This window comes from Castor canadensis, chromosome 4 (assembly GCF_047511655.1).
Source record: "Castor canadensis chromosome 4, mCasCan1.hap1v2, whole genome shotgun sequence".
Classification (NCBI taxonomy): domain Eukaryota; kingdom Metazoa; phylum Chordata; class Mammalia; order Rodentia; family Castoridae; genus Castor; species Castor canadensis.
Genome location: NC_133389.1, coordinates 53,445,169 through 53,458,819, shown reverse-complemented (window position 1 = coordinate 53,458,819; position 13,651 = coordinate 53,445,169). Strand labels below are relative to the sequence as shown.

The following is a 13,651-nucleotide window of genomic DNA, read 5'->3' as shown; positions in this document are numbered from 1 at the left end:
TTAATTAGCTAAGAATAAAAGAACTACTACTACATACAACTACCCAGATTGATCTCGCAAACACAATTCTGAAACAAAAGGATCCAAAACAATTTTGGCAAAGTAGCTCATGTGGTAAAGTGCCTGCCTAGCAAGAAGAGGCCCTGAGTTCAACCCCCAGGAATGCCCAAACACCATACTATGCCATTACACTTACATACACGTCAAAACAGACCAAACTAATCTCTGGTGTCAGTAGTCAGAGAAGTGTTTACCTGGCAGTATAGGAGCAATGGCTGGATGAGACACAAGTAGACTGGGAAGTGCTGTCATTGTTCTTTATTTTTATCTAAATGCTGGTGACGTTAACTGTGCCTACTTCATGAAATTCATCAATAAAATGTTCAATTTAAAAAATCAGTCACTTCCATAATTGGATATCCACATGAAAAGGAAAAGAACTTTGACTTAAATCTCATTGTCTCATACAAAAACTAAAATGGATAGCAGATCTAAATGAAAAACAAAATTATATAATTTTAAAAAGAGAACAGAGGAAAATCTCCATAGCCTAAAGACAGGCAGTCTTTAGACATGACACCAAAAGAATCATTCAAATAGAAAAAAACCCAAGATGAATTAGATCTCAAATTAACAACTTTACTCTGCAAACAACACTGCCAAGAGAATGAAAAGACAAGCTATAGACTATGGGAAAATATTTACAAATCATCTAGCTAGCAAAATAACTGTATCTAGAATATATTTCCTGGTTTTGAAGATGTACTATATAGCTTTATAAAATGTTACTGCCAGGGGAAGCTGAGTTATGGATATATAGGACCTCTCTATTACTTTTACAACTTCTCATAAGTCTAATTACTTTTTTTAAAGATTTGTTTATAAAAATATATTATCTGCTAGACTGCCTATTTTCTCACATCTTTGACTGGAATTCTAAGTATATTCTAATACAACTCTAGGGATCTAACTGATAAAATTTTTCTAGAGAACAATATGACTAAACCCACCAAGAACTATTAGCATGTATAAATATTCCAAGAAATTCCATTTCTACTTTTTCCTGAGGAAATAATCAGAGACAGATATAAAAATGTATATTCAGCAATACAATTTTATACATTTGTTTATAATAATAGAAAGCTGGAAAAAAATTAAAAACTGGAAATAACCAGAGGACTAGTTAGTAATATTATGGTGTACCCAGGAGACAGAATACAATGCAGCAATAAGAAATTAAGACACAGAAGAATATTTATTGACATGGAAAATGTTAACAATATACTTCTATATGAAATATGTAGATACAAAACAGTATATACAGTGTAATACCATTTTGTGGAAAAAATAGCCATATATACAAAATCATGCATAAGAAAAAATAAAAATGTACATACCAAATGTTTATAATGGTTATCTCTATAGTAGAATTAGAGGTGACTACACAATTTTGCCAATAAATTTCACCTGCCTTACAAACAGTATCTATTTCATCTGTTCTTTCTTTATTGTGATTAGTCTAACATAATGTTCTTCAACCAGAGCATACATTCATTCATTCATTTATTTTACAGTACTGGGACTTTGAACTCATGGCCTTGTACTTTTGAGGCAGGCACTCTACCACTTGAAGCCATACCCCACCCCAAAAGCATAATTTTGATGCAGCTGTCCTTATTCCCATTTAAAAAGTAGATGCTACTTGCTTTCTTATACTGGTATGTGGAGAATATTTTTACTACTAGGATATAAAGTATGTCACAGCATAGATCAGTTATGAAAAATTAGTTTTGGGGCTGGGTGTGGTGGCTCAAGCCCATAACCAAGGACAAGGCCCTGAGTTCAACCCCCAGTACCACTAACAAAAAAAATTTGGAGAATTAGAAAAGCCTCTACATAAAATAGAGAAAAAAAATATTAGTATGGTAGAATGTGCCATAATTCAGGGTTTAGAACTTGAGAATTTTGGAGCTCTCCTCTTAAGAGCTAACTGACTTTCAGTAAAGGAAATTCAGGTTTTTAATTCAGTAAAATTATGGTTAGCAATCTGTAAAAAGAAGCAAAAGTAAGATTTTTTTAAAATTAAGGAATAGGGGAAAAGAGATCACGGCTATAAAAGGTATTTTGTCTTCGGTAAAAACTCAAATGCTGGATAAAACAATAAGAAATTCAAATTTGGTGTGGCAGAAAAGTTAACTAATTTGTTTTTCTGTAGTATCAAATTCTTACTATTTTCTCTAACTTTTCACAGGTTTGAAAAGCCAAAATTGTGAAATTATTCTGGTGTTAATAAATGGCTTCTGTAAAGAAATATAGGCCCCAAAAGTGACCACATGGAGAGGAGTGATCTGGCCAAGAGATTCTTTATTGCCGGGTGGGAGAGGGAGAGAGCAGAGAGCCAAGAGAGAGAGGGAGAGAGGGGCAGGGGCTTAAATACCCCTCAGTGAGACTCAGCATGATCTGACTCGTTAGGATCTTATGGTTCACGTTGATTGGAGGTTGGGGCAGAAGGAGGATTCAAGCTAGACTTGAGGCAGGACTGTGACCCTGGGAGGCAGGACCGTGACCCTGGAAAACAGAAGCTTAAGGGTGCAGTAAGAACTGAAACCTATCAGCGCCATTATTGACAACAGCTTCTTCAATTGTTTTAATGGTTATCACATAATAGGATATACTTAGAAAATTAATATATGTATCCTATAACTCTTGGTAACTCACAACATCAAGTAATGTTGAAAATAAGATTTCATGTCTGAGAATCCAGCCTAGTGTGTAGCTGTTTACTAGATTCTTATTAAAAATACCAAGAATGGGTGTTGGATCTTTTAAAATTGAAGCATTGAAGAGAAAAACACCCGCCTGAGCTCTGATGCATTCTGTGCTGCAGCACCATCCCAAGGCTACCTCCTAATTTCTGTTCCCTCCTCCCTTGGGAAGGGAATCCCAGACAAATCTATGATCAATTGATCACTTTTAACAATTGTTTCCATCATATCTAAAAGGAAATAGTGTGTGGCTTATTATATATCAAAGGCAAATTTATCGCCTACAGACCTACAGATAACTTGAAGCTGAAAGACACATAAAATATTCATTTTTTTAAAAAAGGACAATTTGCTAAAGAATTGGGGAGAGGAAGGGTGTTATTTGTTTCTCTAATCAAAAGCTTTGTTCTTCCTTCTCGCCACAAAATCATGGAATTGAAAAGGCTGGCTGGAGCACAGATAGGAAATATGTATCAAATTCATCACAATTCTTGCTCTACACCAGAGTGATTCTGCTACCTCTATCCCAATTCTATAAAATTTCAACTAACACTGTATAGCCTTTAGCAATGCTCTAATTCCTCAATGAAGATCTCATGAAAGGTACTTCTAGATTATTAAAAGAAACCAGAATATTACATCAACACATTTCAGGGGTGGAACAAGCCTACTGATATTCCATACTCATTGTTTTACATTATGAAAATTAAACAAAAAAAAAAAAAGACAAGCGACTAGAAAATCATTTTTTGATGTTTCACAATCACCAATTTGCAACAGAAATTGAGGCATAACACTTAGGCTAACAAATATGTTCAAGTATCACCTTGGCACATAATTACAGATGGATACACCTAGAATTTCACTTATCTATTACTCAATGACAAACATTATAAAATGAAAAGTGACATAATTATGAACCAAAATCACAAGAAGAAACTCTCCAAGATCAATCTTCAATGAGCTCCTATTCCAATAAGCCATTAAGAGCAGTAAAAGACAATATTCATTTAACTGTATGAGAATTCCTATTGCAAAAAATCAAATATTTATATTTCTCTTTAGCTATTTCTTCTCCACCTAACAAAGGCACTTGACATGTACTGAAATGGACAGTTAATTTAGGTACTACCCTGGACAACTGTTACCTTCCTAAAATTAGATGAAATGGTAATTAAGTTCAAATTAGTTCTTCAAAATAAGCCTGAGATACACATGAATATATCATAAGTTCTCTATTTTTGGCAGATAACAAAACTAAAGAAGAAAAGATAATGCTGGTGCCACGATGAATTGGCTGATTTGAGCAGTCAAGGATACTCGCTCTGTATTATATATTCCTTGATGACTATGGAATGTGTATATAATATAGGCAAATTAACCTTTCATATAGTTTCAAGTATTAATGTTCACTCCTCTTCTTGTCTTTTTTTACTTTTTTGTTCTTTCCCAAACCCTTAGAAGATTCCTCCTGAAAAAGACACAAATTAATGCAGCATCTCCCCAACTCACAAGCAGATGGACTTTACATCTAATCATATAGTCTACATATAATGATAAGTGTATGATTACTTTCATATGTATCATCTTTCTGTATTACAGGGCACTTTCACTTATGGCCTATTATAATATTTTCAATTCAATAAAGGATAAAATCAAGAAAAACATTTTATTTAGTAAATTTATACTTGAATAATCTCAGTATTTAATAATTTCAATATTCATTAATTTTCTTTTTATAATATCACAAGCAGGAATAAGAAACTCTAGAAACAGTTATCAATAGACACTTACAGGTGAACTAGTGTAACTCTTCTCCACTAGTATATTTCTGGCACAGTTGTTAATATGTTTAAAACGATCTGGTCCTAGCAGAATTCCACCATACCAGCGTGATACCACCACCATGACATTCCTCACATTCAAAATCTGTTATTTTCAGAAGCACAATTAAACACACATAAAGACATGTATGAATGTGTTTTAAAGATTTAGATAACCTATATATAAATTTGCACATAAAATTTCCCACTGACTTTAATGGCAGACCCAGATGAGTATGCACTGGGTAAGGTTACTAGTAATTCAGGGGTAAAGTATTAGAACAGAAGGGCATTTGAAAAGGCAATACCATTGTGTTCTAGTGTCCTCAGACTCCCAACTTTGGGGCAACCTGGCAGTATGAAGGGCAAACCATGCAGGTAGGGTTCCAGTTCTTGGTAACTTCAACCATAATAGCTCAATGTAAGCAGCTTTTCACCACTGGGCCAAAACAACAAAGAAACCTTGATCTGACCAAACTACTGGAGAGAATAGGGACTGCATGAGTAGTCACTGAGGCCTACCAGTAAAGTCTTCATCAGTTTGACACATTTGTCAAATGGTGCCCTTAAAGTGAAGCCCACCAGTGTACAGGCCTGACCCACACACAGGGTTCCTATTCAAGGGAAAGGCCTAGTTAGAAAACAAAGCTCCACATACAATACAGAAGAAGCCACAGTAACTATCTTAAGGAAAAAAATTCATTCTTAAAAATTAATGGATAATAAATGATCACCAGACATGAGAAGAAAATCCAGCAGCATGAAAGAGAAAGGACAAGATAAACAAACATATGGACCAGGAAAAATTTGATGAGAACATCTGAATAAAGAAACTCTGATTAATATATGCAGAGAAATATTAAAAGATATTACATCAATAAAACCAGAACAAGATTCTATGAAAAAGTAAAAATAGAAAATATAAAACTCTTAAAAATTAAATACATAATGGTTAAAAAGATTCTAAACTACAACAGAAATTTTTGAAGACAGTCAAGAAAATGTCTCAGAACATAGACAATGAGATGAACAACTTAACTTTTTTTAAAAAAGAAAGAAACATTCTGGATCTTTCCAGAAGTTCCAATAGCCAACTAACAGGAATTCTACAAAGATAGTAGGAAAAGAGAGAGAAAGAGAGGAGGAAGAAATTGTCAAAAGCAAAGAGGAGGATTTTCCCAAAGTTGAAGACAATCATCTATTGTCTGTCTTGAAAGCACAGCACTTGTTATTAACCATTTGCTTTCTGCCCATATTATGATTAAAATTCCCACTCAATGTTTAAAATTTAACTATTAATTAAATCAAATATATCCTATGTCATTTAACTAACTTACTAATTCCTAAACGGAGCTCTGCTTTTTTGAGAAATTTTATGGCTCACATAGAACAGAATTCACAGTGTGTAACTTACACCTACCTCCATGAGATGAAGAAGACGCCCACCAGCTGCTGTTTCCCCATCATCCTCACAGTCCTGTAAGAAGGTCTGTTTATCCTCACAATATATTCTAAAAATATATGTAACAGTGTTATACTTTGAAATCTAATATTATAATAAAAGTCACTCTTCAACATTTATTACAATTAATTTTACTGCTTCCCGAATCAGCATATTGGTTTTAAAAAATCTTTCTTAAACTCTATGTGAGATACATTTTCATGGATGTTTTACTATCTAGTGTACTTCACCTTTTTCAATACTTGGGAAAGCTAAGAATCAAAGGTGTCTTCTTTATAGCAGAAATGCTATTTTTTTGGGAAGATGAATCTATGCATATGTCATTTCCATTACTTCACTTAACCTTCAAGCTATGAAGTAATAAAGACCAGTCATTGAAAAACATCTAGAAAATACACTGTTTAGAAGTATTATAAAAATAGGTACTATAAAATGATACAAATGAGATATATAGCATACTTCTGTCTTCAAATAGTCTAATATTCAATGAAAGAAACAAAAAAACACATAAAGAAAAGGAAGGCCAATATATTAACATTTTATACTTTTTCTCTCATCATATTCTAATCATCCATCATTTCTCTATTTTATCCATTATGAATAAGAACTAAAAGATTTTTCTGAGTGGGTATTATCAGTATTAGTGATAAATCATGGGATTTTTATCCATTTAACTTATCTACAAAGTTGGTATTCAGAATAATGTACTGCAATGTTATAGTAGAAAAAACTTGGCAAATGAGTACTAGAGATTTTAAAATACAAACATATACACACCAGTTAAAGTATCCCATTGTAGTGGGTTTCTTAGACCCCTACAATGACGTCACATGGAACAGGGCAAATGTGGTAGATACCCTCTCAACTATGGCCATAAAAAGTTGGAAATTTTTTAATGTAAACATATAAAACAGTAAATGCTCATCTACATGCTTAAGTTAATTATATTAGCTATATTATAGCAGTCATATTTATTAATTCATTCATCCATCTATCCATCATTAAATAGTAACTGAATTACAAATAAATAGTAACTGAACATTTATTATGAGGCTGTGTAACTTTTTAGTAACCTCATTTAAGGAAAATATGTTAGTACTATTAAACAAAAGTTTATATGACAAATTTAAGGCTAAAAAGAATCAGGACTTGATTTAGATTAGGTTTACAATTATAATCTAACACCATAATTTTGTGGAACAAATGAAGAAAATTTGACTAGGTAAGTCAGTACTGTTAAATTAAGAAAAAAAAAAAATGAACCCATGGAAATTTTCACTAACCCTTTCCTCATATGCCGGGAAGATAATGATGTAGCATTCAATGGCTATATGTACCAGTAGCCTGAAGAGCACCCCAATAACTCCAAAGCAGGAACACAGTCCAGTATCAGGCTGTAACCTTAAAAGGACCCTAAGAATTCAAAATATACAATGCAAACTCTATGTACCAAATAAAGTTCATTGACGTTACTCCCAGCAGGGTCCCTCAAGCCTCCACTTGGTGTCTTTTTAGTCTTATATGACATATAATTCTGAAAAGTTCAACTCTTTCATTCCTAAGTATTAATTATTAAGGAGGGTAATGAGGAGAAGCTGCTACTTGCAGTCAGTCATGTTGACAAATAGCTGCAAAAAGCAACAGTAGTAAGTGATACTTATTAGTGTGGAAGGAAAAAAGACTAAAAACACTCAGAAGAACTTTACTAAAAGCCCAAAAAGAAAGATATAAAAACACTCAGAAGAACATTAATAAAAGCCCAAAACTCTGGGGACCTAAAATAGAGTCAACAACGTATCATTTAGCTTTTATTTTTGATAGTTTAGGATTAACACTATGTACAAGATTACTGGCCAGCCATAGTGGCATACAATCATAATCCACGCTACTTGGAAGGTAGAGATCGGGAGGATCATGGTTTGAGGCCAGACCAGGCAAAAGATAAGACCCGCTCATCTCAACCCACAAGTAAGGCATGGTAGCATGGACCTGAAGTCTTAGCTACATGGGAGGCATAGGTTTGAAAGGAAGGCCCTGGGCAAAAACATGAGACTCTATTTGAAAAATAATTAAAGCAGAAAAGGGCTGAGAGCATAGCTCAAGTGAAAGAGTGACTACCCAGCAAATGCAAGGCCCAGAGTTCAAACCCCAGTACCACCAAAAAAAAAAAGTCAACCTAAAAATTTCTTGAAAATGCTATGATATACTGCAAGAACTTTTGTAAATACACCCCAATACAATATGATAATAAAAAATTATTGAACATAGAACAAAATAGCCACATAGGAAAAAAGAGATAAATGAAACTGGATTATCAAATTCAGTTCTATCACTGAAATAATCAGAATTAATAAATAATCAGAATCAGAAATTATATAAACCGTTGACACAAAGTACTCAATAAATATGTAGAATCAATGAATAGTAACTATTACTATTTCTATAGCACATTTTAACCACTCAGAGCATAGTCTAATACCCCATTTTCATACTGATGGCCCTAACTCACTAAGAATACATCAAAATTTTGTTCAGTGACACTGTTAAGAAGAGTCTTACAAACAAATAGTTCTTTCTATACTGTGGAACTTAAGGAGATGTAACTTAGTAAAAACTCAACTGTGCAACGTGATTTTTTTTTAATTTAAGATAGCTTACATTTTCTAAATACTCTACAATGAATTTTAAATGTGTACCAAATCCCTGTATCTATATTGTTTTAATTAGGCCTAAACTAATCCTTAAGTCTTATTATTTTGCATATTTATAAAAAATATGCCCATCATATCTTCATTTATAAGTCAGCAAAGATTTGTATAAAAAGCTTAGTACTCAAAACTAAAAAGCATATAGGAAAATAAATATTCTTAATTCACTGCTGACATAAACTGGTTTTTAAAACAAAACACCTTTGGAAAAAATATGGCAGTATTTTTCAAGAGTTTCAAAAATGCTCATACTTTTTGAGAATTCAACCATAAGAATCTATTGTCTTCTTTGTAATCATACCCCCACTTCATTTCAAAAAAGAAGCTGAAGCATCCATAATGTATCCTGCAAAAATAATCTAAAAAAGTATAAAAAAGAAGGTTCACTGGACTTTTCTTTTTTTCATTCTTTTTTTTCTTTTTGCAGTACTGGGAATTGAATTCAGGGCCTCATGTATGCTAAGAAAGCACTTTATCACTTGAGATACACCTCCGAGTTCTTTTGCTTTTATTTTTGCTTTTGAGATAGGGTCATGCTTACTTTGCCTGGGCTGGTCTCAAACTCATGATCCTCCCACCACTGTCTCCCCAATAGCTGGGATTACAAACACACACCACTCACCACACTCAACTTCACTGAACTATTCTTTACAATAGTGAAAACTATGAAAAACTAAAACAAGAAGGAAATGGTTAAATAAACTGTGGCATGGAGTCCCAAACAAGTATTACACAGACATTAAAACAGTATCAAGTAGTTATAGGAAAACACTTTTGTCAAATATTTTAAAATACACAAGGGTAAAACACTGAAAAAAATAAACCTTACATAGAGAAGGCAGAAAATACATCAAAATAGTACAGTGGAAGATGCTTGATTTTTCCCTTCAATCCTTTTTTTTTGTCTTTTCTGCAGTTTACAAATATTGTATATGCTTATTACTATTATAATGAGAAAAATGCATAAGAGTTACCCTTTAAATCATGCATAACTTCCAGCCACTGTTTATAAATTGCATATTCTCAAAACTGTAATAATTACTTACCTATAGGCATATATATTGTGGGTAGCACTGGCTATTTTCTTATTTTCATACAATTTGGCAAGAACCATTTTCACCTTAAAAACAGCAATAATATAAATAAAGTGCTAGAAAAATATTTTAAGCACATTGATATAAATACCGTATTAAAATAAATACTCATTTAAAGAATCTACTACTATGCTCTGAAAGAGCCAATTCCAAAGTTTTCTCCTCATTTTAGGGGCAGAAATTGGTACTCTCAATTAGTATAAAAATGACATTTGGTATTTTTGAGCACTATTTATCAACAGATGTGCAGGCTCTAACTATATCAAGGCCACTGTATAAGAAAATGTGTTCCAAGTAGAAAATTTTAAATCTAAATGTAATCATTACTAAAAATTAGCTCTGAAATTTACTAAATGTAATACTTAATGAGATAGATAAATAATAATGATTATGTTCCAAATGTTATAAAACCAAAACTTTTTCTGAGAGTTAAGTAAGGTTCATAGAGACTTCATTAGCCAGGTTTTATAACATAAGAGGCAGTTCTTCTGTATCAAAAAGGAAGGAAGTACCTGGGGGAGGAAGAAAACATTCCAATCAGAGAAAACAGCAGGTACAAATGCATGGACCAGGGTGATTCGATTTAGCAAATAAAAATGAAGGACACCCTGTCAAACTTGAATTTCAGAAAAACAAATGTTTCAAGGTAAATATAAGATAAATAAGTATAAATATGTCCTATAAATTAGGTTTATCTGAAATCCAAATTTAAATAGATATCCTATATTTTTCTGCAACCCTAGAAGGAACATAAAAGAGAAAGGTTGAGGAAATTATATATGTAGCTGTAACTTAAAAAGAATATGCATTCAGATGACAGATATGCCACGAATGATAAACTAGGATCATATCACAAAGGGTTTTGTGTAAGAAGTTTACATTTTTCACTTATAGAAAATGAAAATCAGCAATGTTATATGCGTGAAAGAGAATGAGAAAGAGAAGACAGTGAATGTGGTCAGATTTTCAGAAAGGTTGTAATTTGGCAAGGAGTATAGAAAAAATGTTGGAGGTAGACTAATTTTGATCATAAATGTTGCAGTCTTGTGCTTATCATTTAAAATTTCTTAATCAATGAAACAAACAATGACCTCCAAGATTTGTTTCAGCTCTCACATAATCTAAGTGACTATAGTCAAAAACAAAAAGAGGATCCAGGACGAACAGATTCCAAATAGAATGTCTAAGAAGAACCCTGGCAAGATTATAAGCAAAGGCCATGGACAAAATGAGATTCCAGAGAGAAAGTATCAGAAAGCTGCTTCAAAAGCTGTGGTTCTCAGGAACTAGAGAAAAGGTTAGATCAAGAAGAATTAACCTAGAAGGTAACACACACGCACAGGAAATCAATGTGAGTCAACTCCCTGTACAGCTATCCTTATCTCAACTATCAAAAACACTTGTTCCTTCCTATTATTGCTTATACTCTCTCTTCAACAAAATTAGAGATAAGGGTAAAATAGTTTCTGCTGGGTATTGAGGGGGTGGTGGGGAGAGGGAGGGGGTGGGGGCAGGGGGGAGAAATGACCCAAGCCTTGTATGCACATATGAATAATAAAACAATTAAAAAAAAAAAAGCTGTGGTCCTGACCACAAGTCTGCGTTGAAAAGAGCTTCCTCTCCAGAGGCTAAGAGTGAAAGTCCTACTACAAAGAACTGAATTCTCAAAGGTCAAGACTTTAAAAGAGGGAAGGGGATGCAGCTCAGTGGTAGAGCACTTGCCTAGATCCTCAAGGCCCTGGATTTGATCCCCAGCACTGCAAAGGAAAAAAGAGTTAAGAGAACAATGGCAGAGAAAAAGGGAAAGAGATTAATCCCCAAAACTTGGTGGTAAATAATGAGATTTTTTAAATTATTATTTAACTTTATGCATAGAATTGAAACTGCCTTGTACATCATAAAGTCTAACCTGGGCTAGATTATGGAAACAAGGAAGAAGAAAAGAATTTTGTTGAAAAGGGACTAAAAAGGGCAATGACCTAAGAATAGAGCTTTTAATGAAAAAGTCTCCCATTTATACTCTTTGGTGGGAATTAGGTCACCTAAAACCAGAAAGCAGAAAGGAAAAGGAATTCAGGAATAGGAATATGAACAAATAATTTTTATCTCATTTCTGAAAATTAAACATAAGAGTAAAAATAGGGTATTACTACAAAATCATTTACTTCAATTATTTTGGTCAAATAGCATCACAGTGAACCAGACATAGTAACTTTACCTGTTTAGGACAAACTACTGGAGCCAAGTGTGCCTGAAAAGTACTCCTTCGGTCTGTAATGGGAATGCCATGATCAATTGGAGGTAACTCTTCTATTTCTATAAATTTAAGGAAATATTTTATTTTTAAAACAGCCTTACATTCAAATGATGAAAAACTGGCAATGGGGAAGGGAACTAGGAGATAAATGTAAATCATATGTTAAGTGAAAATATCCAATAATAGTCTATCAAATTTAAAGCAAAATGCTTCTAAAATGTATTATATATATGAAAAAAAATACATGGCTTTTACATGATTTTTATTTGCCAGTGTCACTCAATGGAAGTGGTACTCAAATTTTGGACTGTTGGTGTAGTTTAAGTTGGTATAAGATCTAATACAATATGTAATTTTTAAGAGTATAAAGGGATCCTAAGATCAAAGATTGACAGCTGCTAGAACTTATTTCTCCCATTCTATTAACAGGCCTCTAGGTTGGAAAACTTAAGGCTTTTTTATAGATTTTTTTTATTAGGATACATTCATTACACTGGGGGAAGGGGGGGATTCAGAGTGACAATTCTGATTAGGCTTATATTTATATTGTACATTGTAAGTTACATCACCCCCATGTCTCCCCCTCAAGCCCCACCCTGCCCCATTCAAAGTAACTACAATAAGTATATGAAGTTCATGAACCATATACACTACCTTTAATCTCCTTCATTCACCATCCACTCTCTCACTAGTACCCCCACACACACTACACCTATTTTATAGTCCTGTCTTTCATTATTAATATTTAAGTTGATGTTCAAAGGGATTTCTCAATGTATCCCTTCCGTGAATATACTTTACTTTGGTCTGTTCAACACCTACCATTACTCTCCCTTCCCCTTTACCTCCCACCATCAATTTTTCAACAGCTTTCAATACACATCCTTCTATTGTCTACCTTCACAGATGTTATGTTTTAGGATATTATTTACACTCTATCATTCTCTTTTCCTTTCCCTCTCCCTCTTTCTCTGAGTTCCGTAGACTAGTTCCACTATTACAAACATGTTCTACATATGAATTTATATATGACCAAATATACAAATGTTTTTGGGTATATGTTTATCTTTTGGATCTAACTTCCACATGAGAGAAAACATGTGGCCTTTGCCTTTCTGAGTCTGGCTTACTTCACTTAACATGATGTCCTTCAATCGCATCCATTTACCTTCAAACCACATGTCATTATTCCTTATGGCTGAGTAAAACTCCATTGTGTATAGATACCACATTTTCTTGATCCATTCATCAGTTGTAGGACATCTGGGCTGTTTCCAAAGCTTGGCTATTGTGAATAGTGCTATGATGATTACCACTTTACAGATGTCTCTATCGCATCCTGACTTACATTCCTTTGGGTAGATACCCAGGAGCGGTATTATTGGATCATATGGCAGTGCTATCCTCAGCTTTTTTGAGGAATCTCCATACTGCTTTCTAGTGGTTGTACTAATCTGCATTCCCACCAACAGTATATAAGAGTTCCTGTTTTGCTGAATCTCTACCAGCATTTGTTGTTGTTGTTATTGCCCTTGAATATGG

The 13,651-nt window shown here is 33.5% G+C and overlaps 1 protein-coding gene across 6 annotated transcripts in view; it reads right to left on the bottom strand.

Annotated features, from left to right (window-relative positions):
* Window positions 1–1,236: 1,236 nt before the first annotated feature.
* Impact (impact RWD domain protein) overlaps window positions 1,237–13,651 on the bottom strand; it is a 36,430-nt gene continuing 24,015 nt past the window's right edge. The window contains exons 7-12 of one of the 6 annotated variants that reach the window (XM_020169712.2): window positions 12,071–12,168; window positions 9,805–9,878; window positions 7,334–7,463; window positions 6,009–6,065; window positions 4,560–4,694; window positions 1,237–4,236 (exon numbers count right to left, since the gene is read on the bottom strand). In XM_020169712.2, coding sequence (XP_020025301.1) covers window positions 4,168–4,236; window positions 4,560–4,694; window positions 6,009–6,065; window positions 7,334–7,463; window positions 9,805–9,878; window positions 12,071–12,168 — 563 coding nt within the window. In that variant the 3' untranslated portion in view covers window positions 1,237–4,167. Of the gene's footprint in view, window positions 4,237–4,559; window positions 5,293–6,008; window positions 7,464–9,804; window positions 9,879–12,070; window positions 12,169–13,651 lie in introns of those variants that run through there. The other 5 variants (XM_020169714.2, XM_074070199.1, XR_012447108.1 and 2 more) reach the window with 5 other exon arrangements.